This window comes from Westerdykella ornata (assembly GCF_010094085.1).
Source record: "Westerdykella ornata strain CBS 379.55 unplaced genomic scaffold EI97scaffold_6, whole genome shotgun sequence".
In the NCBI taxonomy this organism is placed as follows: Eukaryota; Fungi; Ascomycota; class Dothideomycetes; order Pleosporales; family Sporormiaceae; genus Westerdykella; species Westerdykella ornata.
Genome location: NW_022986856.1, coordinates 654,909 through 682,295, shown reverse-complemented (window position 1 = coordinate 682,295; position 27,387 = coordinate 654,909). Strand labels below are relative to the sequence as shown.

Below are 27,387 nucleotides of genomic sequence, written 5' to 3'. Positions count from 1 at the left end.
ATGTACATTCGAGCACTGCAAGGCTATGAGGAAGCACTCGGAGTAAAGCACACATTAACACTCCAGACAGTCAACAACCTAGGTATCCTCTACAAGAACCAAGGCAAGCTCACAGAGGCAGAAGCTATGTACATTCGAGCGCTGCAAGGCACAGAGGAAGCACTCGGACTAAAGCACACATCAACACTCAATACGGTCAACAACCTAGGCATCCTCTACAAGAACCAAGGCAAGCTCACAGAGGCAGAAACCATGTATATTCGAGCACTGCAAGGCTACGAGGAGGCTCTCGGATCTGAATTTCTGTCATTCTATCTACCAGCGTTGAGTACAATGTTCTGCTTCGGCGACCTCCTCGCACAGACAGGTCATGAAGGTATAGCAAAGACCATGTATACTCGGGCACTAGATGGATACACAGCTGTTCAGGGGCCTTCTTCGAAATGGTGCCAGCCGCTTAAAGATCGACTCCAAGCGTTGCAAGTTAAGTCTGCTGAGCCGAATAAAAGCCAAGCTAAGTCTATAGGAAGTGGAGTGACCAAATCTGTAAAGCGCAAGTTTAGCGAAGTAGAAAGTCGGTCGGAGGCAGCATAGGTTGGTATAGCAAAATTGTCTGAAGCCTTGACGCAGAGGAGGGTGTCGAGGAGCTATAAACTTGAATGCGCGTTATGTGCAAGCTTCTAGGCCACTAAACATGTGAAATTTTTGTTGTGCGCCGGTGTCCTCGTAAGGAAAGGGTTGAAGAATAGCTAGACACAGACGACATCTTTATTCACCTGCAAGAGAGACTTTTAGGAGGTGTAGAGTAGGAATGTGGCTGCCACAAAACTATGATACAAAAGAAAGGAACCAACACCTCCATCCTTCATGAGGACTACGGCCGCCCACAAGTACGTTATACAACATTAGATATAAGAAACCTTCACACCCATACCGACCGTGCGACGAATCTTATCCCACGCTTGTCTGAGAACGCGCATGATCCGCTCTCGCCAATCCTTCCTTCCTAACGCCATAGCAAATGCAAGCAAGAAGAGAAAAGTTCGTAGTAGAGCCATTGGATTCGCAGTCATCGAATGCGCTGTAGCGGAAACCAAAGTGTGCATCGACCCCATCATGGATGACAAACGATCATATAAGCCTGGCGGGGGGCCGACGGTCTTCTTCCCTGGTTTCGACGGACGCGATGCTGGAGGGGCTTGCGGCCTTCTGAATACCTCGTCAGAGCCCCTAGGCTGCCGTCTGTTCTCTTCTTCCCGCTTTCTGCGTTCATCCTCGGCTCGTGATTGCTCTAAGCGTCTGTTCTCGGACTCTTTGCGACGTTGCTCCATTTGCTCTTGTTGCTGTTGACGAAGCTTGGCTTCCCGCATCTCCGCTTCCTCCTTCTCTTCCTTCAGGGTGTGGAGTGCGAGTAGAAACGCTTCTTTGCGCTCATCATCTAGGACCTCGCTCATGCTTATGAACTCGCGTGCATAGTCCCACTCGTCATTGCGTGGGAGCACATGCAGGGTATAGAGTTCGAGAAGCTTCAGGCGCGTGTTGAGGTCTCTGGGAGTGCTGGTGCCATTGTTATGGTGGCTGTGTCGTTTTTGTAGGTGGTGTGATGTTTGCAAGTGCGAGGACACATCAAACGTGGGACGGGCAGAAGTGGAGAGGTAGGTTTCCAATCGTTGTTGGTTCAACCTTTGGGAGGGAGAATGGGTAAGGAGCAACGTAGCCCTTTGCGAACGCGTCAGCACATGTTATAAGGGAATAGATGGATGTTCGGTGATCCTTACAAATTGATAACCACCTCTGCGTCAACGTCTCCTTCGACACCCGCATATCCGTCCCGCACGACCTCCTCCCATACGCTGCCGTCACGACATTTTGATACCAGCTCCTTCCACCGCGTGCTGCCAAAGGCGTGTTTCCCTTCTTCAGCGCCAAGCTCGACCACGGAGTTGAGGAATGTCAGGTAGAAGCTCCAAACTTTGACCCGCGTGCCCCGCGACGCAGATGCGATGGGCGCAAATGCTGATAGATCTCCATTGTAGGTGCCATTGACATCGTTTTGCGGCGGCGGCGTGATAATTGGCTCGATTGTCGACAGCGCCTCCGGTAGGCGGCGAGTTAAGAACAACTGGGCCGCTTGCCGGTAGACCTTTGCGATGTAGGACGATTGGTGCCGGCCTGAAGAGAGCGAGGAGATAGACGATGAGAGCATGCGGGAGTCGCTCAACGCGTTCGCATATGGAGTAGCCATACTGAGGTGGTCCTACTTGAAGAGATGGGCGAGAGTACAAGGCTCCATCTCCTGGGGAAGGCGGAAGAGAGAGTGTTGGTCTGGCGAGAGGAATGCACTTGCGGTCCAGCTGCTAGTACCTCGGCTGACCAGCAGCATCTTCCCGATCTGCTTTTCTTGGCGTGCACGTGCCTCCTAAAACGCCACTTCACCAGCCACATCCGCGACTGATGGCCAACCGGACTCGGTGACTCTGCTACAACACAACACTCCATCCACGCAGCCATGACACATTGGCCTATTCAGGCAACGCGCCGGTGAGTCTGGGTTAGCAAGCTGACCGCCGGCTTGCTTTTGCAAGGCTACAAGTTTGGTATCTTAGACACAGCGACGCTTGTCTCACTGAAGAAAACAACGACTAACTTATTTACTTCAACCTCTTACCGAAGCGCAGTTGTACCGGAATCTTGACTTCTTCCGTTTTCCTTAGTCTGCTGACCTCGATATTCCAGAATTATAGACGTCCCGCAGTAATGGAGGTCGACGCTATCTCTTTCCCGAATCGCTTGCTCGGGATATTGATCGCAATTTCCGAGGCAGACTTCGTTTCATTCGATTTGGAGCTCTCCGGCATACCGTCCAGGATTCCTGGCAGGCCCCGCGCGCGAGGCAGGCAGTCCCTGGAAGACCGGTACGTCGAGGCCAAAGCTGGCGCTGAGAGACACCAGATCCTGCAGGTCGGGTTGACTTGTGCAAAGTTCGACTATATGACGAACAAATATATTCTGCGTCCATACAACTTCAACATCAGCCCCTTGATCGATGAACGTCTGGATATCGAACGTGAGATAACATTTCAAACCGGTGCTATAGCGTTTCTACTCAAGAATGACTTCCGCATGGACTTGCCCTTTACCCATGGAGTCCAGTATCTCTCACGAGACGAGGCTTACTTAGCAAAGCAACTAGCCTACGATCGAATCGACAAGAAGAATGTGTTCGAGGATATGCAATTGAAGGAAACCGACGTGGACTCTCTGGATTTTGTTCATCGTGTGAGACAGGAAATCATACAATGGACAACCAGCGACAGCGCGTCCTTATCTGTCACTACGCACACGGGAATGCCCAATCCGCCTGCCATATCGGTCATTTCTCGGTTCGAAAAGCGCTTGGTCTACCAACTTCTACGTGCTGAGTTCCCTCACCTGGTAGCCATAGGACGAAATGACTGCATCAAGATAGTGCACTTTGACGCTCTGAGGGAGGAGGACAATAAGAAGAGGATGAAAAGCCGGGTCAAGGAACAGATCAGCAGACAGACCGGGTTCCGCTGGATCGTGGAGGCTTTGGCAAGGGGACATATCGACATCGATCCCATCTACTTTGCGAAGGACCTGAACGGGGAGTTTGTGGCCGCGGATCTGGATAATATCAAGCTAAGGTTTGATCGAGCGAGGATGCGACTGAGAGATCAGCAACCGGTGCTCGTTGGTCACAATATGTTCACGGACCTCGTTTACTTCTACCGTTCTTTCATTGGCGAGTTGCCCGACACGCTGAAAGAGTTCTGCGAGGCCATCCATGAACTCTTTCCTCGAATAGTTGACACAAAGTATCTAGCCACGCATGATGGTGGCGATCTGAACGCTTCCCCTACGCTTCAAGATATCGCGGAGAGCCTTGAGACGCAAGAATTGCCTGACATCGGTAAGTCAAGAGTCGGTAGCCGAGTTGTTCCACCACTCATTGATATTCAGTTACACACGCGGATCATCCCAAGTATCACGAGTCAGAAGCTTTCCATGAAGCTGGTTTTGACGCAATGCTCACCGCTGCAATTATGCTACGGTTATCTACGAAGCTCCATGCGGGGCAGCAAGCTAGCAATTCGCAAGACTTATCGGCCTCCCATCACAAAACTGCACCGGGAAACGAGAATGGGTTGATTGATGGCAATGAGCATGTTCAAGAACCGATCCCTCTTCCTCCTATCATGTTACCCACTGCCAAACCCGCAGACGATAAGCATGATACGGTTGTGGATTCCGGCAGCTCTAGTAACGGGTCAACGAGGAATAGTAGTGTGCACACAGTTGAAGGAATAACTTCGCGATTTGCATCGACGAACGTCTTTCAAAGCCTCGAAGCCCACGATGAGGAGTCTCCAGACGCAACGCCAGATCAGTCACCGCAGATGTCCTCCTGGAAGGACCAACCACGCACAAGCGATGGAGAAAAGGTCTATTCAATCGACGTGCTACAACGGCGGCCGATGGAGATGCTTCCCGAATTTGAGTCCATGTTCTGGCATAAGTTTGGAAACAAGCTAAGGGTCTTTGGGACAGAGGAAGCCGTCCTGAAGATAGCTGAGTGGGAGGCTCCGCTCAAGTATGTCGAAGTGTACGACTCGTAAATGAGCTGTGATCACGCATCAGGGACGCTACTGCACCATAAACGTATAATGGCATTGAGTATACCCCACACACGTTAGACTCCCTTCTCCGATACGTTCTTATCGTTCGTCCGCTCGCTCTATGTGTGCTATCCTCTCTGTTCAACTGTAGATTTCTAGCGCACTTGGCATATATAATCTTTGCACAAGATTCTATACCTGCCATTATTGGATAAAGGAACGATCATTGTCGATGGCAAGCCGGTTGGGGGAGGGTGCGTAAGTAGCCTTGCACTAAAATCGTCACTTTCCGCGCCTTTCCAGCGCGGGCCATCTATCCAACCCGTTTTATTTACTCGCAACATCTATGGATCCCTATTTTTTGCCAGCCAGCCTCGAAGTCGGCATGTCGCGCTCTGTGTTCTCGTAGAGAAAGACTGAGGCATGCGGAAGTGATACAATGCTCAAATACACACCGACATTCTCGATTGGAGTCATCTGTACGTTTAACAGCTTAAGATCTCCAGAATGACGCAAATGACTGTGAATGCCAAAGCCGAAATCAAGCCGATTCATAGAGAACGATTTGTCATTCATGATTCCCCTAAGGCACTGGGAAACACGCACAGCATACATTTCAACAAGGGTGTGTCTAGCAGCACATATTAATAAACTATTAGTGTATTGTAGTCATCCACGCTGTCTTTCCCAGAAATGCTTTCCTGTCGCATTCCTCCCCCTTCGAATAACTCAGATCCTGCACTGACTGGCAACAACCTGCACGGCCTGCGCATCGACCCGGCCAAACTGTACTGCATTACCGCCCGTGAGCTCGTCCATGGCCCTTTTCGCAATATTGAACCCATTTGCGGTGTGGTCAACTGCCAGCACATTGATAGTCTTGCCCTTGTACGTGACCGCCCAGCAAGTACCACACTAAGTGGACAAACGTCAGCAACACATATTGCTTACAGAAGGGACCAAGAAAGTTCTTTGATGTCGTACCTGAGGCGAGTTCCATCCAGCGATGCCCTGAAAACCGCCAATGTAGGGGAAATTCGGGATCTGGCCTTGCGTCTGCCATCCGTAGCGGGTGATGAGACCGTTCTCACCGTCGGAGCAGGATACTGCGGTCAATGACCTGCCGGCATTGTCGTATCCTTCGTCATAGGATACTGAAGCGTCTGAGTCCGAATTGTCCAGGTGAATTGGTACGCCGGTCAATTACCTGTGATGGCTGAAGTTACGCTGGCCAGGCCAGCGGCAACAGCGGTAATAGCAGTTGTCAACTTCATCCTGTGCATGACGATATTTGGCAAGGAAAGGGTACGGTATGTTTATATAGTCGATTCTATCGATTTTCGCTGCGTGACCGGATGCTACCTCAAGGTAGGAAAGCTGCGGGGCAGGATAAATTAAGGTCATGGAAATCAATAGAATCACTCCACATGCCTTGCTTGAAGGTCACGATGCCTCTTAGGTACATATTGTTGAACAGGAATCACGACCACGGTTTGCCGGCAAATCCGAAGGCTGGTGGTTGGGCAGAATGGGAAAAGGACGTGGTGCTCGTGGTACCTGTGGTGGTACTATACCGTGCTTGTACTCTGTACCACATCGCACGGAACCCAATACCAGAGGAGAGTTATCGTGTGGCTGAGTCGCCCAGATCTGGTGTTGCGGAAATAGTACACTGGCATCGTAGTCCTCTCAGGCGATGTGCTTGAGGGGAGCGGTACGAGTGAAGTTTCGCTTCGCGTGACATGTGTTGAAGCAAACGGAAGAAGAACGGCTCAAAAACATGCACAATCGCAGTTTGAACTTTTGCGCTCAATACAATCGAACAGAGAAGAAGGCTGATGAAGGGAGACGTTCAGAACTGATTGTGCATATGGAGTTGAGCGGTTCGCTATGAACGCGACATGGTCCGAGTGCTAATCTATTCCGGGAAAGGAGCTGATACATGCTTCACGTCTCACCCAACCTCCTCACGTTTCATCCCTTTCCCCGCAATTACTGGTCGTTCAGGGCTCAACTTGTAGCGATCATGGATCTCTTGGCTTTCAAACAGCCAGGTCATGGATCTCAGGATAAACGGAGCGCTACTTGAATCGCCTATGACTTGCGCCTCCAATCAGCATCTCTGCCAAAGCGCCCCTGTTTCCTCCGTCAAAAGTGAAGGTTCGTCCACCGCTGGATCCGGAACATGTCCCGTCTCGAATTTGTTCCGCATTGCGTTTTGATGGCGGGTATACGAACTGGGCTTCGTAACCGAGCGAACTCGTTTCAATCCGTTCTCTATATAATGTGCTTGAATATCCCGACCTGAACGCTTTCTCTCCTCAGGCTGGCCCAAACATTCATTCTGCCCTCAGTTCATACTCAGTTTCTCGATTCTTCCAACTCTATATCCACTTCGTTCATTCACGAGCTGAGCTCTTATTCCACATATATCTTCTCACACACACAACCACTTCAGAATGCGTTTCTCCACCACCGTCGCTGCTGCTGCCGTTGCTGGCGGAGCCCTGGCAAAAGATATCAATGTCTCCGTTGGCAAGTCAGGGTTAAAGTTCGAGCCTGCCGAGATCACTGCTGCGGAGGGCGACAACATCTACTTCAAATTCTGGCCGAAAAACCACTCCGTCGCACAGGCTGCCTTTGCCAAACCCTGTGAACCATTGGAAGGCGGCCTCTGGTCCGGCTTCGTCCCCACCACCGACACCGCCAAGGCTGCCGAGTTGACCTATATGTTCACTGTCACGAATGCTTCTGCGCCTATCTGGTTCTACTGCACTCAGGGACAGCACTGCCAGAACGGCATGGTTGGCGTCATCAACCCTCCGTATGTGTCCCTTCGGTGAAAACGTCGACCTGTCGCTAACCAAATCACAGTAAGAACAACAACAACAGGACTCTCCAGGCATTCACAGAGGCCGCCGCCCAGGCTCGCCAGAACGTTTCCCCCACTTCGACCGCTGGCGAGGGTGGCATGCTCATGAACGGTACGGACCACAGCACGACGCCCACTTCTTCGGGCTCCGCCACGTCGGGTTCACCTACCGGCGCTGCCTCCTCCCTCCAGGTCAACTCCCTGGCCTTCTCCGGTGTTTTCGGCATGTTGGCCTACCTCGTTTTGTAAGCGACAAGGAACTCGACGGAAAGCGAGAAATATACCCCATGCGGTGGACTGCAGAGGTGTGGAGAGAAAGGATAATGGAAATTGGACGACCATATCGAACTTGGATGAGTTGCATTTTATTAAGGTAATCGGGATATTTGTGTATGAACTGTACAAAATCAAGTTTGAATGAGCTTCGATATTGGTTCTGTGCTTCCTTGTGCTTTGCCATGAGCCTGCGACAACGACGGATTGCCGTTTGTTGCATTTGTTCAGACTTACCCAGTCCGCCCGGGGCGTCAAAGACTCTCAGATTTCGGCAGAACTGCATTCGGCGCAGAGCATTCTTCGTATGAGAAGCTTGGATGTGCCTCTCCTGCTCATACTGAGTATACAGCCAACGATGGCCGTCAGATAACTCACCTACACAGTCCCTTCACCGCTTCGGCCGCATTTAGAAGAAAATGTGGCGGTAGCCCGAAGTGCACGTGACCCTCACTCACATTGACTATTTGGAACCACAAAAGATGGCCCAGTTTTCGAAGATGATATTGAGATTTTGATATCTCCGGGGGATGGAGACTGCGGCACAACAAAAAGCTCGCTCTCTCAGCGTACCTCGGCTTTCAAAGTCTGTGCATAACCCCGGCAAGTTCTGTCTGAACTGCTATCAACCTTAACATCTCACTTCCAACTGTCGCGTATACTCATACTGACCTGTACACGCTAGGTTGCCCTTATCATGGCTGAAGATCGTGGACTTGTTGCTGTATGCGCTCACTGATGGATAAGAAGATTCACGTCAAGCAGCTAAAAAGGGAGACAGATTACTGGCACAAATGGCACGATAGGGTATGCCTGTACCCTACAGGCCGCACAGGCGGGTTACCGAGTACGATGCATTGTGCGGCGTGATGCTGCGATAGAATACATTCAGCGAGGCCCAACACTACAACAATTCGTGGACCGGGTCGATTTCGCTGTTGTACCCGACAACACTGCGCCCGGCGCGTACGACGAGGCGCTGCAAGGAGCAAAATATGTTATTCACGTTGCAGGCGTGTGGCCAAAACCGAATTATCACCCGGACAATGAGGTGTACTATCCTTTTGTGAAGTCAATGGAGAATGTCATCTCCGCTGCGAAGAACTCCGGAACCGTGCGTCGGGTAGTGTTCACACAGGCTGGCGCGGCTTTGGTGAACCCGGATGACGGTGATACGTTAGGGACAAGGATGGAAAAGGTTCTAAACGGTAGCGTTCGTTCCTACGATGATCCAGAGTTGCAAATTGACAGTGAAAAGAAACCGTCGATGTTGATGCAAATTCAGCATCCCTTCGCCCTCCTCTGGCCTCGGCCCATCATGCATACTGTGCTGCAAAAGCTCATTGCATGAAGCATCTTGAAGCAATCAAAAGCAAGCTCCCTTTCGACATCGTCCAAATAATACCCGGCACCGTCATTGGTGGTTCCGAGCTACATAGCTCGGCTTCTGAAGCATACGCACAAATGGATCGTATGTCACGGGCAATCCTATTCGACGACGTCCGGCCAAGGTATGCCTTCGGCTTTGTAGATGTCAACGACTGCGCCGCTGTTCACGTTGGAAGTTTAGATGAGAAAGCCCTCCCTACAGAGGAGATACCGAGATGGCTGATCGCAGCTGCAACCACGGAGAAGGGAAAAACCATAAATGAGGTTTGGAGGGAAGTTGGAGAGGCAGTGGAGCGTCACTTTCCCAAAGAAGTTGAGCAAGGAGTGTTTAGGCTTGGAAAACACAACATTCCAATCAATATGCCGTACAGAGTGGACTCAGGATGGACCCAGAGTCGTCTGTTGGAGAGGAGGAGATTCAAGAGCTTTGAAGACTGCGTATTGCATGTCGCTAAGTGCTACCTGGACTTGAGAGCCCGTGACGAGGAGAAGAGTTAGGCAACGGAACGCACTGCAGCTGGAGAACTTGGGCGGGCGGGCGGCCGCTGCGGCCGCTCATGTCCGACGTCCCTTTGTCAGCCTGTAAGCAGCGGGTTCGGCGGATGTTCCCATGGAAAGTAAGCAGCCAATCAATTAGTAGGGAATCATCCTTCATCTGCAGATCCCTACCAAGTTCAATGAACATATACCGCTCTGTTGTATTTATATGTCTTACTAAAATCCGGTTAGGTCGTCCGACTTGCCAATTATTCTTTAACTCCGATGGAAACTCAGACCCAAACTAATGCGTAACAAGCTAGTCACCGTTAAATCATACGAGTACTAGAGGATTCCATCGCCAAAGGAAATTTGTAATACATGTAGTCGAGCGTCAAGGGAACATCGGACTTAAATTGCGCCTTGCAATTGGAGGGGACTGTACACAGGACTTTGAGTAACGCTTCAAACCTGAACATAAATTCGCCTGCGTCTCCGTGAATCGAAACCCCACGCAATCCGTGACTTGGTCTCTCAAGAAACAACCACCATGAAATCCATCCAGATCCTCAGCAAGGGCCATGCCCAAGTTGTCACTGATGCCCCTCTCCCTTCTCTTCCACCCTCGGACTACATCCTCGTCAAAGTCATTGCTGTTGCACTCAACCCCACCGACTGGAAGCACATCGAACGTGTCGACTCAAAGGCAACCGTTGGCTGCGACTTCGCCGGCATTGTTGAAGAGGTTGGACCCAATCCAAGCAAGTCTTTTCAGAAGGGCGACCGAGTGGCCGGGTTCGTCCATGGCAGCCATACTCTTCGCCCAGATAATGGCGCATTTGCCGAATACGTTTATGCCAAGCCGGGTTTGGTGCTGAAGATACCCGATTCGATGAGCTTTGAAGAAGCAGCCGGTTTGGGCGTTGCAGTGAACACCGTGGGGCAGGGGATGTATCAGGAGATGAAGCTGCCATGGCCGGACAAGCCACTCAAGGAGAAGAAGCAGATTCTGATTTATGGCGGCTCGAGTGGGATGGGTGCTGTTGGCATCCAGTTTGCTAAGTTGTAAGTGAACTTTTTTGGATCCTGGACTCCTGGACTGAACGTCCACGGCACCAGCACTTTGCAACTTGAAGACACTAACAATTCTGTAGGTCTGGTTTCGAAGTTTTGACCACTTGTTCTCCCAGGAACTTTGACTACGTCAAAAGCCTGGGCGCTGATCATGTCTTTGATGCCTATGACCCGGATGTAGGAAAGAAAATTCGGGAGTTCACGAACAACAAACTCTACTATGTCTGGGACTGCGTAGGCGAAAACGGATCGATTGAACAAAGCGGTGATGCCCTTGCCACAGAAGCACCTCCTGGGCAGGAAGTGCGCTACGGCAACATTCTCAACCCTGAAGCCAAACAGCGGGACGGCGTCATTTGTACCTGGAGTGTTGGATACTCTGCACTGGGAGAGGAGTGGGCAATTGGGTGGAAGGGAGGCAGGGAAACTGTACCTGGCAAGCCGGAACACTACGAATGGTCGAGCAAGTGGGTAGATTTTGTGGAGCAGTTGCTGAAGGATGGCAAGTTCAAGCCTCATCGGCAGGACGTGAGGGGTGGCGGTTTGAACGGTGTCCTGGACGGGTTGAAGGAGATGAAGGAGGGGAAAGTCAGTGGGCACAAGTTGGTATATCGGATTGCCGAGCCCTGATTGTTGTTCCAAGGGGGGTTGTGATGTATTTGCTTCGTAGTTATGCATCAATATGCTCTCGATTGCATTGTCTCAAAGCTCCAGATTCTGGCTTCGCACCTGTCTTCTGTTTTTGGAATTGGGTCCCATTATATCGTGGATCCCCGCACTGATCGCCGCCGATTTAATCAAATATAAAATCAGTGTCCTTGAGTGATTGTAAGAGCGCATAGAATTAGAGATGCAAGATCAGAGGTCACTGTAGCGCGAAACGAATGCGGACCCCAAAGTCCACCTAGGGTAATCTTGGGGCGCATTTCCTGTAGGGTCCACTACCCTAAAGGGTATGAGTGGCTTACCCACCTGGGCAGCTACCCTCCCACAATACGAAACTTTGAAACTGCTCGGCAGCCTCGCTGAGTGATACTCTAACCCAATCAGGGAAATGTGCATTTTCGATGCTCGCCGTATCTGCGCAGTAGGACTTGGGAAACCTGCTCCCTAACCACACGTAGGAAATGCGTCGAAATGCTCTCGTATGCGGGGGCCGTTTAGGAGCGAACTGAAGAGTGTGTGCCTGATATAAATTTCGAGATGATCCCACATGCGACGATCACCCTTCCAGCTAGGTACTGTTTACATTTCGCCATGAAAAGCCTCATTCTGGTTGGCTCCTCGCTCATTTCACTCGGCCTTGTAACGGCCGCCCCGCTCACTGATGATGCCTTTGCTCCTCCTTCGCAGAACTTGGCGGCCCGCGCTGGGGACAAGACGTTCGAGGAAGAATTCGCGGGATTTGACTGAAGTGCTGTCTACAATGGAGAATGCAATGATGAACAAGCTGCGATTCTCCGCGAGACAGTGAGAAAAATCTCCGATGAATTCATTCCTCATGCAATCAGCAACTACAACAAGCACGGTCAAGACGATGGCGCCTTTCATGCTTTCCTTGTGGGCCGTGGCCAGGGGGGTAGGAACTGGAAAAATGTTGACGAATACAAGATCAATCTGGAGAGCTTCTTGTGTAAGTATATCCCATCCGGTATGCGCAAACACGGCGCTCATCAGGTCTCAGACAATCTCGGCGCCAGGGCTGCACAATACCCTCAATATGGCCCCGGGGCCAACAGGCGTGGCAGGGTGCCCGCCCAGAAATTGATTAAACTGAGATGCAAGACACCTGAGAGTGTTCAGATGGATCCGAGAAAGGATGCATGCAACCGTAATCCAACAAACAAAGCGTACGTATCGCCTCTCATGCATACGGTCTGCGCCGAGTCAGAGTCGAGAGTCCTAAGCTAACAGTTGCTCCTTTAGCGCCGCATACGTTCTGCGTGCCAATTTTACCGGAACAGGTACGTACGCTGTACCTTTCTACGTGTACCAACTTCGCTCTGCTATTGAAGCCAGTAGTACCCTTCTGTTTGCTGAACGTCCACAGGACCTGGGATCGTTTTCTGTCCGGATTTCTGGAACAACAATTTCCCTTACCTGAATGATGTCACCGTCAATGGAATGCAAGGGAGCAAAAGCATACAGCAGCTGCCTCTACTCTCACGCACAAAGGAGCACATACTCCTCCACGAGTACTTCCATGTCGATGAATTTGGCTACTGGAGGGAGGAGAGTTCAATCCGCGAGTTGAGTACGTTGCATTTTCATTACGTCCATTGACTGTGAACGTATCGAGGCTTACGCTATGTCCGTAAATACAGTCATTGATCGCGCCTATGGAGCAATCAATGCTCCTCGACTGGCATGGCAGTATATGCCTAAAACTATCAACACGGATGTTCTGACCAATGGTATGTGTAAATACTCTCGTGTCTCGCCCTCTGGCCGACCAGAAACTCCAATATGCTCGTCCTAACGCAAGTGCAGCCGACACATATGCCTGGTACGCAACCGCGGCTTGGTTCCAGCATCATTGGAATTGGAAAATGAATAAGAGGGATGCCAAATGGGCGTGGGACAAGTGGCATGTCACCGAGGGCTACGTTGAGGCTGGTATCATTCACGACGAGGTCAAGCGAGATACTGAAGTAACCACGTCCAGTGAAGATTGAGGGGTGGTGTAGAATATTGAGGGGGTACCAGTTGCTTGACTATTTAGAGTGCCTCCTAGGACATTTTAAGTATTATCGAGATCTGTTTTACCTCCTTGTTTGTGTGTGTCTTCCTAGACTGTCCACCTGATTGCCTGTCTCATGTGACTGAAACTGCTTGTCTCTTTCAACAAGTCGTAGCCACATCGCAGCCCCACAGGAATTTTTATGTGCAACAAGCCTTACTTAATATTCACCGCTTTGTTAGTACGGTATCTATAACTCCAACGCTACGGTCAAGTACCTTGTTGCAATTGCGAAGCGTGTTCAGCGTCGTCAATCACGATTTACAACCCAACCTCGCATCCACCTTCCCATCTACATCCGTCCTCAAACACGGATCCAGCTCATCCGGCTTCTTGCAATCGTCGTCCCACGCCAGCTTCACCTTCTGCTCCACCGCGTTCCCGTCCACTAGCGCCAGCGACTTGTCGAACACAGTGCGTACGTTGAGCCGAATCTCGCCACAGTTGCAGCACCGCGCGCCGACGTCGTAGGTTGTATTTGCGAGCAGTGGACCCGGATCGCGAGAGGTCGAGTTGGGGAAGGTATAAGCCGGGAAGTACGTCTGTTTGTGGTGTTAAAGTCTGCCCACGACCCAGACCAAGCTTCCATTCACTGAACTTGACATACCGGAGCCGTCACACCACTCACACCAATAGCCGGATAACTCCACACGGCCTTCGCCTTCGCCTCTCCCACCAATTTCCTCGCGGCATACTGCAACCCGACCATACTAACGGAGTTCCACGTATCAGGACGAAACCTCAGCGGGACTTGCACAAAACATGCTGATGGTTCTGCCTCCCAGATCAGATTCTTCTGGCCCCAACGGCCTGGTGCTTCGTATCGGATTGTAACTACTGTGCTGTCGGCGGAGAGGTTGATGACGGCGTCCCCGGGGCAGTAGAAGGTAATGGGGCTGAAGAGGCTGACGGACTTTGGGTCAAAGGGGTCGGCGCTGGTAAGGAGAGAGAATGTGGGGAGTGTGAGAAGGTAGTGAAGCTTCATGATAGCTGTCCGCTTTGGGGTAACGATGAGGAAAAGCTATGTATGCTTCACATAGTGCGACTTTGTAGTGCAAGGGCGGATAGCATTAAAACTATTTTAAAGGACCGGAAGACACGGCTATTATTCCAATTACGGTCCCCATATTAAACGAAGGATTTATCTGCCTGGTCATCTCGCATAGCACTGTGACATCCTCTTAAAGTGCCTACATAGTACAATATCAACTACTGGAAAAACGTATGTAGAGGCTTGCAGATTTACGCACGTATGCTGCATGCCTGATTAGCTGCCCCGCGGGGAGCCCTAATATTCCTCCTCCTTCCTGGGTATGTTAATAACAGGCTATGGTACTCATGAGATCTAGCCGTGGTAACCAACTCACGACTGCTATTTTTAAACTGTGTACGACCGTAAGGCACAAGAAGTATACCAACCGAACGGTATCGCTCTATATATCGCACTTAAGCACATTCCCATGCGCACTAGAAACCCAAGGGACGGCGGAATGGAACATATGTCCCATAACTTCCGCGTCCTCCAATGTGAGCAGTAACACAATATGTAGAAAGCCAGCACAGCCTTCAGTCCATCGAGCAGCACCATCACACCTAGACCAACACGATGAAGCTCTCCAGCCCCGTCGCGGTGCTGCTCCTCAGCAGCATTCACGATACCACCGCACATTGTACGTTTCCTAATCTCCTTAATTCGATTCCCATACTTCTCGAGAAACCAATCACAGCTTCTCATCGAATGGTCCCCAGAACAGTGACTCCCCTAGCACTCATCTTTTTCTCCAACGAGAAAACAAAGTGAAGACCAGATACATACCTAACACGAACCACAGACGTCTTCTCCCGCATCGCCCTCCTCAACCAACCCCCCTCGCCCCCCTACACCTACGTCCGCCCCATCTACCCACCACCCGATCCCCAACTCAACAACTCAACCTCCAGCCCGCAATACTCCGTATACTCCCCCCACATCCGCTGCGGCTGGTTCGCGCACCTCTCGGGCTCCTACGTCAACTGGCCGCTAGACATCAACGCGGGGGACACGGTCTCGGTGTCCACGACGCAGAGCAGCTCGCTCGGCGACGGGAAGGATGAGGAGGACATGGATATCTATCATCCGGGGCCGGCGACGGCGTATTTGAGTTTTGTGGCTGAGGAACCCCGGGAGGACGGGGAGGATACGACGGCATTGCGGTTGGCGGAGCAGAAGCAGAGGGTGAATGCGGGGGATGGGTGGTGGTTTAAGATTGGCGAGGTTGGGGCCAGGGAGGATGGGAGGTGGGTGTTGAATGGGAGGGAGGCGGATGGGGAGAGGGTTTGGTCGGTAGGTGTCCAAGGACCTCTAGGAGTGGTTCCTGTTTTCGAGTTTGCGTCATCTTCCCTTTCCTTTGTTTGTGTTTCGGTTTCCATTTTCTCCTCCCTCTTTTGAATCCGTTCTTCTGTACTCTTTAACCCTTTTTTCCCCCCTCATCTCACTCTTGTGTTACTCCTATTTTACTCCCAACGCCCAGCTAACCCACCCTCACACAAGCTCAACTTCACCATACCCCCCTCCACACCACCGGGATACTACCTCCTCCGCACCGAGCACCTCTACGGCTACAGCAGCTCCTTCAACTCGACTCAATTCTACGTCAGCTGCGCACACCTGCGCATCAAGGGTCCCGGGGGCGGATCACCGGGCCCGTTGGTGAAATTCCCCGGCGCGTACGACGCTTGGGATAGATGTGCGTTGTCATCCTCCTTTTCATTCATTCAAATTTTTCCTTTTTTGCCTTTTTTGCCCTTTTTTCCTTTTTTCCTTTTTTCTTCTTATATTTTCTCTCTCTCTTTTTTCTTCTTATATTTTCTCTCTCTCTCTCTTTTTCTCTGAGTGTAGAGCACTGAAGTATGTTTATGGATGAGCTCTGAATCGTGGCGCTCGTGTTTTGCTTCTCTTCTGTGTTGGTGTTGTACAGTCTTGTACGTTGTGCTGTGTACCATGTACTTTTCTTTTATTTCCAGACTTGGATAGAGAGGGTAAATAAGGCGGCTAACGACAAGTGTAGCGATTTGGTTCCCGTTCGGGTCGACGGGGTATAATGGGTACTATGGGTTGAAGGAGCATAGTTTGCCTGGGCCGCCGGTGTGGAAGGGGTAGTTAGTGGTCTGATTAGGCGTTTCTGGGTTGAGATGTAGAATGGAGGTTGGAGAAATGGATGAAGGCTGCAGGGTAATAGCGGCAGGACGTTTTTTAGGGACACAAGCTCTTGCAATTCCACACATACGTACGTACCCCATATCATACATCAAATCATGCTCCTCAGCGAATGAATCCCTCTCCTTTCGTCGACTCATCATTTCTGAACGGATTGTCAGGATTGTCCGTTTTATTACATCTTCCTCATTATATATCCATACCGCCCTCTTCAACTCCCCATACTTTCCTCCATCCGATATACTACCCCCGGACCTCTCAAGCCCCACTAACCACATCCCAAACACTCTTCACCGCAAACCCATACAAAACATACTGCGCCAACTGGCCAAAAATCCCCCTATACCTCCCCTTCTCCCCACCACTCGTATACCCCCACGCATACACGACCCTACCCAAACTCCAGATCCCGCCCAAGACCGCACTCGCGACGGGATACCGGAGCCCCGCGATGAGCATGGCGCCGACGGCGGAGCCCTGGTTCTCGAGGAAGTTCTGGTGCCCGCGTTGCGCGCGGTTGAAAGTATCCATGGCTTTGGACTGCGCCGGCGAGGCCGAGGTGACTTGCTCGTACGAGGCGTATTCGTACGGGTACGGGATGCGGGCCGCTTTGCGGAACTTGGTTACGCGGATGCCGAGCCAGGAGCCGACGAAGAAGGTGGAGACGGCGGCGGCGAGGGTGTAGCTAGGTGGGGGAGAGGAGAGGTTAGTGGGGTGTTACTGGTGATGTTGGAGGGTTGGTGATGGGTTAGGTACGGGAGCAAGGGGAGAGGGATGGGATTGGGGATTTGGGGGAGGGCGTACCCGTATTCGGCGGGGAGTTGGATGGTGGCCATGTTTTCGATGGAAGATATGGGAATTTGGGTTTCTGAGATGCTGATTCCTTTGCTTTCCTTTTCTTCCCTTCTTTTTCTTGCAATGTCAAACTCGAGTTGTTGAGAAGCAACAAAAAACCGTGGAAATCTCCCTACTCTTAAGTACCCCTATCCACCACCCAATAATGGTGCGACGACACCTCCCCACAGCAAAAAGCCACGTTTGCTTCCATAGCACACAAGCTTCCCCGGCAGGACCACAGTACCTCGTCTGGTAGCAGAAGGGCGCGCGGACGAGAAACGGGCGGGAATTCCAGGAACCACTAGTGCAACCGGGGTAACGTGTCGATGTGCATTACTAAGGGATCAGTCTGATTATTACTAAGGGAACAGTCTGGATCCAGAGTTCAACGTTTCCTCGGGACCCGCTCGAACGTTGCGCCGACGGTCCTACTGGTTGCTCCGATCGGGAGGGGGTGCGTGCAGTGTGAGGATGCATTGAGGGTGAGCAGTAGACGGGACGTTGCGGGCGAAAAGACGGATGGGGCTTGGCGTGGAACGTTTTCGTGAGCGAGGTTTTGGTCCGAAGGGTCTGTGGTTGATGGAGGGATGGAAATGAAGAAAGGTCTCGAGAGAAGAGCTGGTTATTATACACAGAGTACTCAGAAGGGCTACTCCAGCATAGCGCAAGTGCTTACAATCGTCATTGTTGCAGGTATTCGCGACAATGGTCGTGAGACTCATTTGACGAATCAGAGAAGGCGAGTCTCGTCCCTATGTTGGGAATGGTCTTACCTCGGGATACATGTCATGCCATCAGCTGTCGAAGCTGAAGTGGATGTGCCGTCGGTGCTGTTTACTGGGTACAGGAGAGGCAGAAGTGTGAGTGCTAATTCCATCCGCACGCTCAGGAGCTATATGGTATCAGGCACACCTATATCGACCTCATGGTCCATCTCTCCCTCATATCCCATCGCTAGCTACTACCTCTCAAGTCGCTCAAACATAACAAACTCGAACCTCACGCCCTTCTCCTCCATCCGGTCCTCCCCATCCCCTTCTTTCCCCGGTGATATCTCCTCCCCAACCCATTCCTCCAACTCCCTCCTCCCCCTTTTCACCCACCCGGCCCTCCTCCCTTCCTCCCCTTCCAGATCAATCGGGAAAAATGTGTCGCACTCGTAGTCGTTGTAGATCTTCGTCAAGAGCACGCGATTCGTTTGGGGCAAGGCGAGGGCCGCGGCGTAGAGAGACGAGCCGCCTATGACGAAGACGCGGGAGATGGAGAGGTTGGGCGCGAGAGGAAACGGTGATTGCGAGGTAGAAGTGGGTTCTTGCGGTTCGTTGGTATCTCCTGGCTGCTGTTCTGAGTGTGTTGTCGATGCGTCTGCCTCCCCCTGTGTCGTTCTCGGGGAAGTGGGAGTAGAAGCAGAAGAATCTTCCGAAATGCGCTGCAGCACCTCGAGCGCCGCCTCCAAGCTCCCCACCACAAGCGGTCCCTCAACTGCTCTTGTCCCTTCCCTATCCTTATCCACTTTCCCAGCACTCAACCGCTGCCTCAAACCATGCACATCCCTAGTAACTACCACATTCAATCTCCCCTTCAGCGGCCGAAATTTCTCAGGAATGGAATCCCACGTCTTGCGTCCCATGACGACGGCATTGACCTCGACCCGCTGCCTCCCTTGGTTTTGATCTCTCGCAACTATTTGCCCCCCTCTCTCAGCGGTTACCGGTGCCCTCTGTGTGGACTTAGGAGCGACCCGTTTCGTCACCCGAGCAAACCACCCCATCTCCGTCTTGAGTGCCGGCCACGGTAACCTTCCATTGCGGCCGATGCCCAACCTGGGCGTCGCAGCGAGTATGAGCGTGAGGGGGAGAGACGTCGAGGGTGGAGAGGGCGGCATTGTGATCGGTGGTGCGATTGATGATGCAGACTCGTCTGTTGTCCGTAGTGTTGCTGGTGCGGAGACGATTGCGGAGATGGATGTGGAGGAGTCGCTGCGCATTTCCGACTCGTTGCCGCGACGGCGGAAATGAAAACTGGGAGAGAAGACGAGGACGAGAGGTAAGACGAGCGATCGGGATATATGGGGGTATCTTGTGGTATGTTATACTGTTCAGGATGGGCAGCGGTGAATGGAACTGTATAATTCAAAGCCGCGAAGCGGGGTTGGAAAACACGCTTGTGACGCGGGACGCGCCAACGCCAAAGAACGTGATCAGGACTTCAATTGTTACCTAGGTACATACCCACCACCATATCAGTGTCTCTAATAAATTTGCGGCAGATCACGGTTCACACAATAAGTGCAGTCAAGTGCAGCTCATGCTGTGACTAGCCAAGGTCATGTTTCGAGTAATGATGGACAGCAGTACCACCTAAAATCTCCCCACCCCGTAAGATGGTCATAGAGATATCAATTATGATCAAACCGTACCAACCGACCGCACAATTCCCACCCTGAGCCGATCGCCAAGCGAAAATAAGCTCCCTTCAATGGCAACTGACAAAAAACAACCGTCAAGTGCACTCCGAAACGCCATGGCTCCGGTTCTATGCCATTGTCCGCCACCAAAAAGGAGAAAGTGTGTTCCATGCCCATACAAACCAACTCAATTCCGATTTCCTGGGGTATCTCTTGTGAAGCTGCTGAATAACGACTCATCTGTTGAACAACATGTCTTCTGCCTCCTTAAACATCCTTGACACCACCTCCGTTGCTTTTCAGCGGAATCGAAATGGTTATCTTCCTCGGACCGGCGCCGTCCTTTGCGTTGGACATCGAGTTCTTCCGCCGAAGCTTCTGTAAGCCTGCCGCAGAGGTTTCTTGCTGCGGTAGCTTGCGTTTGGTACCGGAGCTGGATATACTAGCAATCAGTTCGTCTTCTTCTTCCTCTTCTTTCCTTCGCCTGTCTGAGATTCGCGTCGGTGGTGTCGTTGGTTGCTGTGTGTCTGTCTCCGGTGCCTCGGATGTCTGGGCGCGTATCGCTCGGAGAGGAGAGGCAGACGGCGCGCTGGTTGTTAGTATGTCCATCTCGTCTTCTTCGCCGTCGTCATCGGGGTAGTTGACCAAGGGCCGAACGGGGGATGCTCCATTGCTCTTTGGCCCACTCGGCAAGCCGTCGTCATCCTCATCCGACCCGTTGAAGTAGGCCTCTTCATCTGCATCGGGGTCTCTCAGCGCCTGGCCCCATCTCACGCCACTCGGAATGTTGACGGTCCGACTCGGGGTGTCGCTTTCGACGCTGGTAAATGAATGATCCACTTCCTGCGTTGACACAGGTTCCTGCCGCTGTTCGTACCGCAGTATCAGATCTTTGAACGTATCGACGTATGTGATGGCCTCCAGTCTGTCCCGATACGTAGTAACCACGTGCTTGAGCAATTCCTTCAGAACGCTTTCTCTCTTGATTGTCTCGAAGAATTCAAGGCACGCCGAGTTGAGTAGGTTGTCGCGCGGCATTGTATCGAAAACTATCTGAAGGATCGGTTCGAAAACGTCTTGGCTGATCATCTGTCGGTGGAGATAATCGTCATTCAGGTTAAGACATGCTCGGAAGAACTTGAGCGCGCCTGTCGGTACGATCAATACACGTTTGCGAGTAATGATTGCGGACACATTACCTAGCCTGAGAATCTGCTGGGGGCACCTCAGGAGCTGAGCGACGCGAGCGCCCAATACTTCTGTTATGATGATATACTTGCTTCGCGAGTAGTGCTGGCGAAGAAAGTAGCAGAGAACGTCGACCAAGTAGATGAAGAGGGTGACTTCTGAAGTGGAAAGATTGTCCACTAAAGCTGTTAGCAGGGCTCACCAGCATTCTGGCATGTACCTACTCGACTCCCTTCCCTCCAAATTCTTCAGGGGCTGGAAGAGTTTTCTGGTCGACTCCTGGTAGTATCGTTGGACAAAGGAATCGTTGTGAGGTAACCCAATGCCACGCATCCTCGCAGAGAATTCGCTATTCGTTCGGGTGAGCGTGTCAAAAGATGCGCTCAGGGCACTCGGGTCCAACAGGATCTTGACTGCATCCCCCAAGTTCGACTTGACCCCCATATCAACCTCCACGAGGAGAAGCTCAATCAGAGTGTCCGTGAGTGGTTTTTTCTGTTCCTGTAAGGCCTTGAAAATATAACCTCGTACCATCATTCCGTCATGGTCGATCAAGGAGAGTAACACGTCTGCTCCCGCCACCCGCACTGTAACATCGTTATGCTTCAGTGCAAATTGCAGCACATCGAGAAGTCCGTGATTGATGAAGTTTTGATACAGGCCGCCCCTGATGCTGGCCTGCAGAGATTTCCCGACGTTACAGCATTGCTGTATGAGCTGAACCGCGTCCTTCTGTCTCTGCTGATTCTGTTCCTTTCCGCTGAAGATGCCAAACAACTCTTTCAGATACGCGCTATCAGACTGTAAATGCTGAACAATGTCGACTTGGTGGAAGAAAATGAGGGAGTTCAGGACCGAATAAGTGGGGTCGTCCAGGATACGGGCCAGTACGACATCCTTGAGGTACTGCAGGCGATATGTATAGTGGATCTTCTTCTTGATGTTGGGGTCTTCAATCTTGACGACTTCTTTGAAGCGATCATTGGAGAGGTATTGGCGATGATTGGCCTTGTGCAATGGAAAGTCGGGATCGTCTACATGATGTCAGCCACTGTTCAACGCGAGGAGACACGGTGCCTACATTCGAGAGCACCGACAACGCCTAATATGACATCATCGGTAACGACATACTCGACTATGGCATTGTCGTTGAGCAGAATCAGGATTTTCATGATGCTACATAGCCGATGCAGGTCATCGATGCTCTCCAGGTCCTCGGCCATTTCAACAAGTGGTATTAGCTTGCTGATGTAGTTTTCCGACAGCACGAATTTGGCGAGGGCCTCGCGGCCGGCCGGCGTCTGGTTGGCTGCGCGCATGTGGTTTTCGACCTCGGCCAGGTTCCCCAGGTCTGGCATGGGGAGCATGATGGAGCCTTCATGTTGATCGTTTTCATCGGAGAGGCCGTCATCTGCTTCCTGTCAGCAAGTAGAAATGCGATCAATCGGGATCAACGCATGACGCACCATGCGCCATCATCTGAAGCCGCGCTTGTACCTCGTTTACGAAGTCCCTGTCTCAGTCAGCACACAAGCCGATGCTAAGGCTATTGATGATATGCCATGTACCATATTGCGGCGCATCCTTCAGGCTCTTGAAAGCTCAGAGCCATGTCGGTGCCATTGCGATCCGTCCAGACGATGAGTGTCTCTGTGCCAAATCAGCCTCGGCACATTTGCACACGCGGTCGGCGCTGCATACCTTGCTGCTTCTGATACCCGTCATCCTTGGATATCGTGGTTTCCAGCAATTGCCGCGTGGGTTCATCTTCCGAGTTGACGATGATTCTGGCCTCGTCTTGCTGTAGGTGAATTGTCAGCTTGTACTCGCGGCGTCGTACACGTCCGGAGGGGAGAGATGACGCGAGGCGACATACATTCACGATGATGCCTCTGCAGAAGCCGGTGCCCCGATCGAACCAGTCATTATTCTTCAGCTCATAGACTTTTACGCGCTTGCGGTCGTTGGCAGGCGCGGCGACCTGTGCCATAATAGAGGCGCTGGCCTACCGACCGCCGCTCTGGCAGGGACGTCAACACAAGACGGCTCAGGGAGAGCAGAACTCGAGAGGTAAACGATGGCGCAGGTAGTCGGGGACCCTGTCAGGGCAGTCGGAGGAGGTTGTGTACGGGCTCGGCGGTCTCGTGGTGCGCGCCGATGGAAGGCGAAAAGGGAGGTCGGATCCGCAGCGATGACGGAGGCGTGGTCGCGATGAGAGATGGTAGGACGCAGGACCAACAGCGACGGTACGGCTGTTGCAGCGGCGCAACGGTGGGCAAGGGCAGAAGGGCGAAGTGGGTGATGGTCGTGGGGTCGCGTTGATGTGCGTGTGAGAGGCGTTTGGGTGCGTGCAGAAGAGATCGGAGGAGCCGCGATGGGCCAGGCTGGCGCTGGGGCGCTAAGGGAAGGGCTAGTTGGGGCTAGGACGATGTGGTAAGTACTAAGGCTCGGCAGGTCAGATGAGATAATCGATAAGAGCGCCAAGAGATGAGACTCGGAGGTTGCTGCGGCGCATGCGACGTGGGACGGTCGGCAATAGAGGGGAGCGGATGGAGGATGTACTTGTATAGAGGATGCACCGCCGAAGTGACGGCGAAAGGTGAAGGTGAAAGTGAAGGCCAGGGTGAGTGAGTGAGACACGGAAGAAGCAACGCGGGCGGGCGTTGGTGGGCTCACCGTGGTGCCTGCCCAGGTGCCTTGACGCAATCGCCTCGGCGAGCTCGGACCCTTTTTGTGGCGAGTGACTGTGGCTGATGCGTGGGCCCAAACACGTGCCGGCGACTCTCGCATCGGCAGTTCCAAAGTTTCCCCAGATTCATTAATCATGTCGCCTCCTTGTCGCCTCTGTCGCCCTCCGTTCCCCTCAACACCACGGCACCCCGCATTCTGCCGTCTCACTACCGACGGGTTTGGCTTCGTGCAGCCGCTCAGTGCGTCTCTGCAGTTTCTGCATCGGCCTTTTCTTCTCTTTCCTTGCAAGCTCTTGCCTCCCCGTCTTTCCTGCACCGCGGACACTGTTGCACGCATGCATCTTGATCTGGCTAAACTACCCTCGCCACGCGCTCAACATGTCTATAGCAGATCAACAGCTCACCTCTTAGGCCTCGTCTATTCCCTCGCTATTCGATGTGCAGTCATTTGTGCGATCCATTGATACCCACAACGCTGGTCATCTGCCAACCTGTGGGGTGTAGCACCGCGCCGCTCCCCATCCTACCGACCGGCTGTGCAGTGAATTCGCCACTTGGACCTGCCACAGACTTTGGCCAGCGGGGTGCCATTCGGCCACTGCAGCAGTATGATTTGTTTTCCCCGCGCCGGACATTCATCCACTACACAAACTCTCGGTGGCGGACCCGCACGTGGCATCAGTTCATTGTGGCGGCTTTCTGGAAGCCGACCCAAGATTCTAGCGCCCGACATCCGCGTAATTATCGAACCCCATCGTCGGGACGGTTTGCCATCTTCAGGGCACCTCCCCCGTTGCCTCGTACTAGACCCATGTATCTCCATGTACCCCCGCATGGGATCCGTGAGCTTTGGTATTGGGTCCTTCTAGTCGAGTTGAGAGATTGAGGTCTAGAAACCGTTTCTAGAGCTTCAAAGACCTGGGGGAAGCTTCTCGTCTCACCGTACGCCCATTACATGGTTTCAACGCCCACGGAGATGCTCTGCCCACGGAGATGCTCTTTCCACAGTTCGGTCACGCTCGGCGAACTTCGCCCCAAAGTAGCACGAGTAGCTAACGGTCCGTTTAGCATTTAGTCTACACACCTTGATATATAGCAAACACTGCAGAGTTTCATCGTCTGCCATCAACGCCTCACCTAGAATTCTCTCATCGTATCTCGAGTTCAACATCATGTCAGCTTTGGCCGTTAGAAGGAGAAGAAAGTCCTCAGGCGACTGCATGCACATGATATGTCGAGGACTCTCGATCGACCATTCTGCGCTCGAACCGCGCAGGAATTTCGCGCAGACCAATCTCCCACTGACTCCGCCATCGACACCAACCAAGTCTGTTTCCCAGGCTACGCATCAAAGGATCGCCGAAGCCAGGAAGAAGTGGAAACTTTCTCGAGGTTCCAGGTCCAGTCTTACCTCTTCGTTTACAACAAGCCCGGCTGCTGTGTCGCTGAGCTGTCCGCGCGCCATCTTCAAATCATCTGAGCACCAGACCCCTCGAGCCGTGAAAGAAGGTCATCATGATGAACCCCAGGCGTACCAGTGGCGGTCGCCTACTTGGTCTCTTCCCGATACTCCTCTGCGGTCACCAACTTCACACGGGCCCGACACCCCACCACATTCACCCACCTCTCGCCTGCCCGACCAAACCCCACGCCCCTCTCCAGTCATCCGCGAGGCGGACTTGGTCAGGCGCACAATTGTCGACAACACAGAGCTCGGTCCTTCTCCAGGAAAGCTCAACCGCATGTCATCGGTGACGAAGACCCTAAAACGGAACGCGAGCTTGATGCTGCCCAAGGCTCCGCTTCCCAGGCTGCAGGAACACGATGAACACCAAGGGAGCGCGCAACAGCACCATTCATTGTTGCCATTGAGGGAACGCCCGTTGGTCGGAAGACGTGCGGTCAGCGACGAGGCGCCTCACTCTCATTCGGAGTTTCCTTCCACCACGCAAAAATGTGTTGCGTCAATGACGCGGACGTTGAAGCGGAGTGCCAGCGCCGTGGTACCGAAGCTGCACCAGCTCCATCAGGCGAAACTGCTCGGAAGTCCTGAGCAGACGCCGCTTCCTAGGTCTCGGCCGAGACGGGATGTAGATGAAAAGAAGTTGCGGACATCGAAATACGAGGACACAAGCCAGGAGACAAAGCCTCCTATACCATATTAATCGATGCAACGAGGGGATATTAGTTCCTGACTGGGCCTCCCCTTTCCCAATGGCAGACAAGAGGCAAATATGGTGTCTGATTCTGAGAGGGGTCAGCGTCCGAGATTTGGATGCGGCTTTTTCAGCCCTGGACACCCTTCTGGCCCGTAGTCTATGATGCAGGAAAGTCTGCTTTCGGTTTTGCTTTCCTTAACACGAAGCAGGACGGATACCACATGAGCATTCTCATGGAGTTGACAAAGCTCACCCCATCGGCAGATGCAGCAAAAATGGAGTTTAGAATAGACGTGCCACAAGATAATAGATAATGAGCCATTAAATAGACGTATAGGCTATATAGAGGAACAGATGAAGGAGCGAATAGAAATCTTATACCCGTCACCATTCGATGGACGAGAGATGATCGTCTTGAATCGTTCTGTGTGTCGTCCCATCAAAGTTGCACTAACCCCGGCGACGCTCCTCCGCCAAGGCTCGCTAAACCCGATTGCCTGGATCGGTCCCACCTACACGTGCATCTGCATCATTCCTCCTTTGATCACGAACCTACAAGTACAGCTGGAGCTCTCTCTTCCTGCATGAATGCGGCGTGAGCGGAGGACACTGCAATCACGGTTCCGCGGCGGGAGAGCGCTGGCGCTGGATTAGGACTACTCTTGCTTTCGGCTCCAAAGTAGAAGCTTACTCCATTGATCGACCGGCCGACCAGCTGCCCAGTGCAGCTCCCTCGTTGACAAACCGGGACGAAACGAAAAAGAAAAATCGAAGAGCAATGGACCCCTCGAAGCGAAACGCAGCAGCTCTGCACCGTACGTTTCCTCTCTTTCCCCTTCACTCTCTCCTCCTCCCCTTTGCGGACACTACCCCAATTACCAGAGGGAGGAAGGCATCTTTCTGACAGCGAATCATGCAGAGCGCATCGACGAACTATGCGACGCGCTGGTGAGCCAATACTCCTCCATCTTCGCGGCCGCGGCGAAGAGGCCGGATAAGAGCGCTGGGGAGATTGCGATGAATGAGTTGCGGATCCGGGAGGAGAGCGGGGCGTTGGTATGTGGACCCGGTATACTTCTACACTGCTACGCTCTTAGAGCTCAGGATCTGGAGGATAACTGGAGAAGGAGGGGTTAGAGGGATTGTTACAGAAGAGTGGTGCTAATGGATAACGATGCAGATACGCTCGTCGCAGGAAATGGCAACGCTGGTGCGGGATTTACAGGAACTGTGGCTGTTTGGAGGGTTGGACACGGTGGCGAATCCGGCGGATGAGGAGGCGAGGAGGGAGCGGGTGAGGAGCGTTGCGGCACAGATTGAGGGGCTGGTGAAGAGGGGGTTTGGTGCGGAGGGGAGAGATGAGGGGACTGTAGATGCAACAGAGGGTGAATCGGCATCTTAAGAAAGAAGGATCGGTACAAAGATCCAGGGCTGTGGGCACGATA

The 27,387-nt window shown here is 52.4% G+C and overlaps 16 protein-coding genes across 16 annotated transcripts in view; 10 read left to right on the top strand and 6 right to left on the bottom strand.

Moving 5' to 3' along the window:
* Positions 1-666, top strand: part of EI97DRAFT_493166 (HET-domain-containing protein) — a 3,541-nt gene extending 2,875 nt beyond the window's left edge. Inside the window, exon 4 of the mRNA XM_033802352.1 lies at positions 1-666. Within this exon, the coding sequence (XP_033655495.1) occupies positions 1-594 (594 nt within the window). The 3' untranslated portion in view covers positions 595-666.
* A 4-nt stretch (positions 667-670) lies between these two features.
* EI97DRAFT_500178 (uncharacterized protein) lies at positions 671-2,348 on the bottom strand. The gene is made up of 2 exons (XM_033802648.1): positions 1,779-2,348; positions 671-1,719 (listed from the first exon to the last, which is right to left on the bottom strand). Exons 1-2 carry the CDS (start codon positions 2,243-2,245, stop codon positions 906-908), a joined length of 1,281 nt encoding a protein of 426 aa, XP_033655494.1. The 5' UTR covers positions 2,246-2,348; the 3' UTR covers positions 671-905.
* A 127-nt stretch (positions 2,349-2,475) lies between these two features.
* EI97DRAFT_500177 (CAF1-domain-containing protein) lies at positions 2,476-4,924 on the top strand. Its single transcript, XM_033802647.1, has 2 exons — positions 2,476-3,934; positions 3,985-4,924. Exons 1-2 carry the CDS (start codon positions 2,758-2,760, stop codon positions 4,638-4,640), a joined length of 1,833 nt encoding a protein of 610 aa, XP_033655493.1. The 5' UTR covers positions 2,476-2,757; the 3' UTR covers positions 4,641-4,924.
* Positions 4,925-5,369: 445 nt separating this feature from the next.
* EI97DRAFT_374469 (heat-stable 19 kDa antigen precursor) lies at positions 5,370-5,843 on the bottom strand (the record flags this gene model as incomplete). Its single annotated transcript, XM_033795454.1, has 2 exons — positions 5,370-5,555; positions 5,625-5,843. Coding segments are annotated over 2 exons (405 nt in total), but the record flags the coding sequence as incomplete, so codon positions are not given.
* Positions 5,844-7,099: 1,256 nt separating this feature from the next.
* On the top strand, positions 7,100-7,761 carry EI97DRAFT_374424 (uncharacterized protein; the record flags this gene model as incomplete). The annotated part of the gene is made up of 2 exons (XM_033795453.1): positions 7,100-7,468; positions 7,519-7,761. 2 exons carry the CDS (start codon positions 7,100-7,102, stop codon positions 7,759-7,761), a joined length of 612 nt encoding a protein of 203 aa, XP_033655491.1.
* A 532-nt stretch (positions 7,762-8,293) lies between these two features.
* On the top strand, positions 8,294-9,844 carry EI97DRAFT_466061 (NAD(P)-binding protein). The gene is made up of 3 exons (XM_033801515.1): positions 8,294-8,509; positions 8,567-8,993; positions 9,044-9,844. The coding sequence occupies exons 1-3, from the start codon at positions 8,483-8,485 to the stop codon at positions 9,670-9,672; spliced, it is 1,083 nt and encodes a 360-aa protein (XP_033655490.1). The 5' UTR covers positions 8,294-8,482; the 3' UTR covers positions 9,673-9,844.
* Positions 9,845-9,924: 80 nt separating this feature from the next.
* On the top strand, positions 9,925-11,437 carry EI97DRAFT_395602 (oxidoreductase). The gene is made up of 2 exons (XM_033796322.1): positions 9,925-10,716; positions 10,806-11,437. The coding sequence occupies exons 1-2, from the start codon at positions 10,202-10,204 to the stop codon at positions 11,353-11,355; spliced, it is 1,065 nt and encodes a 354-aa protein (XP_033655489.1). The 5' UTR covers positions 9,925-10,201; the 3' UTR covers positions 11,356-11,437.
* A 941-nt stretch (positions 11,438-12,378) lies between these two features.
* Positions 12,379-13,204, top strand: EI97DRAFT_441234 (uncharacterized protein; the record flags this gene model as incomplete). Its single annotated transcript, XM_033799687.1, has 4 exons — positions 12,379-12,575; positions 12,652-12,689; positions 12,776-12,979; positions 13,050-13,204. The coding sequence occupies 4 exons, from the start codon at positions 12,379-12,381 to the stop codon at positions 13,202-13,204; spliced, it is 594 nt and encodes a 197-aa protein (XP_033655488.1).
* A 515-nt stretch (positions 13,205-13,719) lies between these two features.
* On the bottom strand, positions 13,720-14,499 carry EI97DRAFT_488074 (uncharacterized protein; the record flags this gene model as incomplete). Its single annotated transcript, XM_033802192.1, has 2 exons — positions 14,073-14,499; positions 13,720-14,007 (listed from the first exon to the last, which is right to left on the bottom strand). Exons 1-2 carry the CDS (start codon positions 14,448-14,450, stop codon positions 13,720-13,722), a joined length of 666 nt encoding a protein of 221 aa, XP_033655487.1. The 5' UTR covers positions 14,451-14,499.
* A 332-nt stretch (positions 14,500-14,831) lies between these two features.
* Positions 14,832-16,604, top strand: EI97DRAFT_500171 (uncharacterized protein; the record flags this gene model as incomplete). Its single annotated transcript, XM_033802646.1, has 4 exons — positions 14,832-15,135; positions 15,298-15,788; positions 15,996-16,191; positions 16,513-16,604. Exons 1-4 carry the CDS (start codon positions 15,072-15,074, stop codon positions 16,602-16,604), a joined length of 843 nt encoding a protein of 280 aa, XP_033655486.1. The 5' UTR covers positions 14,832-15,071.
* Positions 16,546-17,762, bottom strand: EI97DRAFT_279097 (glutation S-transferase). Its single transcript, XM_033794345.1, has 3 exons — positions 17,633-17,762; positions 17,466-17,567; positions 16,546-17,346 (listed from the first exon to the last, which is right to left on the bottom strand). The coding sequence occupies exons 2-3, from the start codon at positions 17,495-17,497 to the stop codon at positions 16,920-16,922; spliced, it is 459 nt and encodes a 152-aa protein (XP_033655485.1). The 5' UTR covers positions 17,498-17,567; positions 17,633-17,762; the 3' UTR covers positions 16,546-16,919.
* A 582-nt stretch (positions 17,763-18,344) lies between these two features.
* On the bottom strand, positions 18,345-19,622 carry EI97DRAFT_432034 (dihydrofolate reductase). Its single transcript, XM_033798075.1, has one exon. It carries the CDS (start codon positions 19,126-19,128, stop codon positions 18,460-18,462), a length of 669 nt encoding a protein of 222 aa, XP_033655484.1. The 5' UTR covers positions 19,129-19,622; the 3' UTR covers positions 18,345-18,459.
* A 627-nt stretch (positions 19,623-20,249) lies between these two features.
* On the bottom strand, positions 20,250-23,298 carry EI97DRAFT_279151 (DUF625-domain-containing protein). Its single transcript, XM_033794346.1, has 9 exons — positions 22,970-23,298; positions 22,795-22,894; positions 22,662-22,743; positions 22,560-22,606; positions 22,175-22,504; positions 21,318-22,127; positions 21,105-21,272; positions 20,453-21,053; positions 20,250-20,430 (listed from the first exon to the last, which is right to left on the bottom strand). Exons 1-9 carry the CDS (start codon positions 23,081-23,083, stop codon positions 20,355-20,357), a joined length of 2,328 nt encoding a protein of 775 aa, XP_033655483.1. The 5' UTR covers positions 23,084-23,298; the 3' UTR covers positions 20,250-20,354.
* A 616-nt stretch (positions 23,299-23,914) lies between these two features.
* EI97DRAFT_278995 (uncharacterized protein) lies at positions 23,915-24,812 on the top strand. The gene has a single exon (XM_033794343.1). The coding sequence runs from the start codon at positions 24,220-24,222 to the stop codon at positions 24,667-24,669; it is 450 nt and encodes a 149-aa protein (XP_033655482.1). The 5' UTR covers positions 23,915-24,219; the 3' UTR covers positions 24,670-24,812.
* Positions 24,813-26,024, top strand: EI97DRAFT_278996 (uncharacterized protein). The gene has a single exon (XM_033794344.1). The coding sequence runs from the start codon at positions 24,956-24,958 to the stop codon at positions 25,946-25,948; it is 993 nt and encodes a 330-aa protein (XP_033655481.1). The 5' UTR covers positions 24,813-24,955; the 3' UTR covers positions 25,949-26,024.
* Positions 26,025-26,720: 696 nt separating this feature from the next.
* Positions 26,721-27,344, top strand: EI97DRAFT_457178 (uncharacterized protein; the record flags this gene model as incomplete). Its single annotated transcript, XM_033800797.1, has 3 exons — positions 26,721-26,757; positions 26,862-26,998; positions 27,123-27,344. 3 exons carry the CDS (start codon positions 26,721-26,723, stop codon positions 27,342-27,344), a joined length of 396 nt encoding a protein of 131 aa, XP_033655480.1.
* Positions 27,345-27,387: the final 43 nt, after the last annotated feature.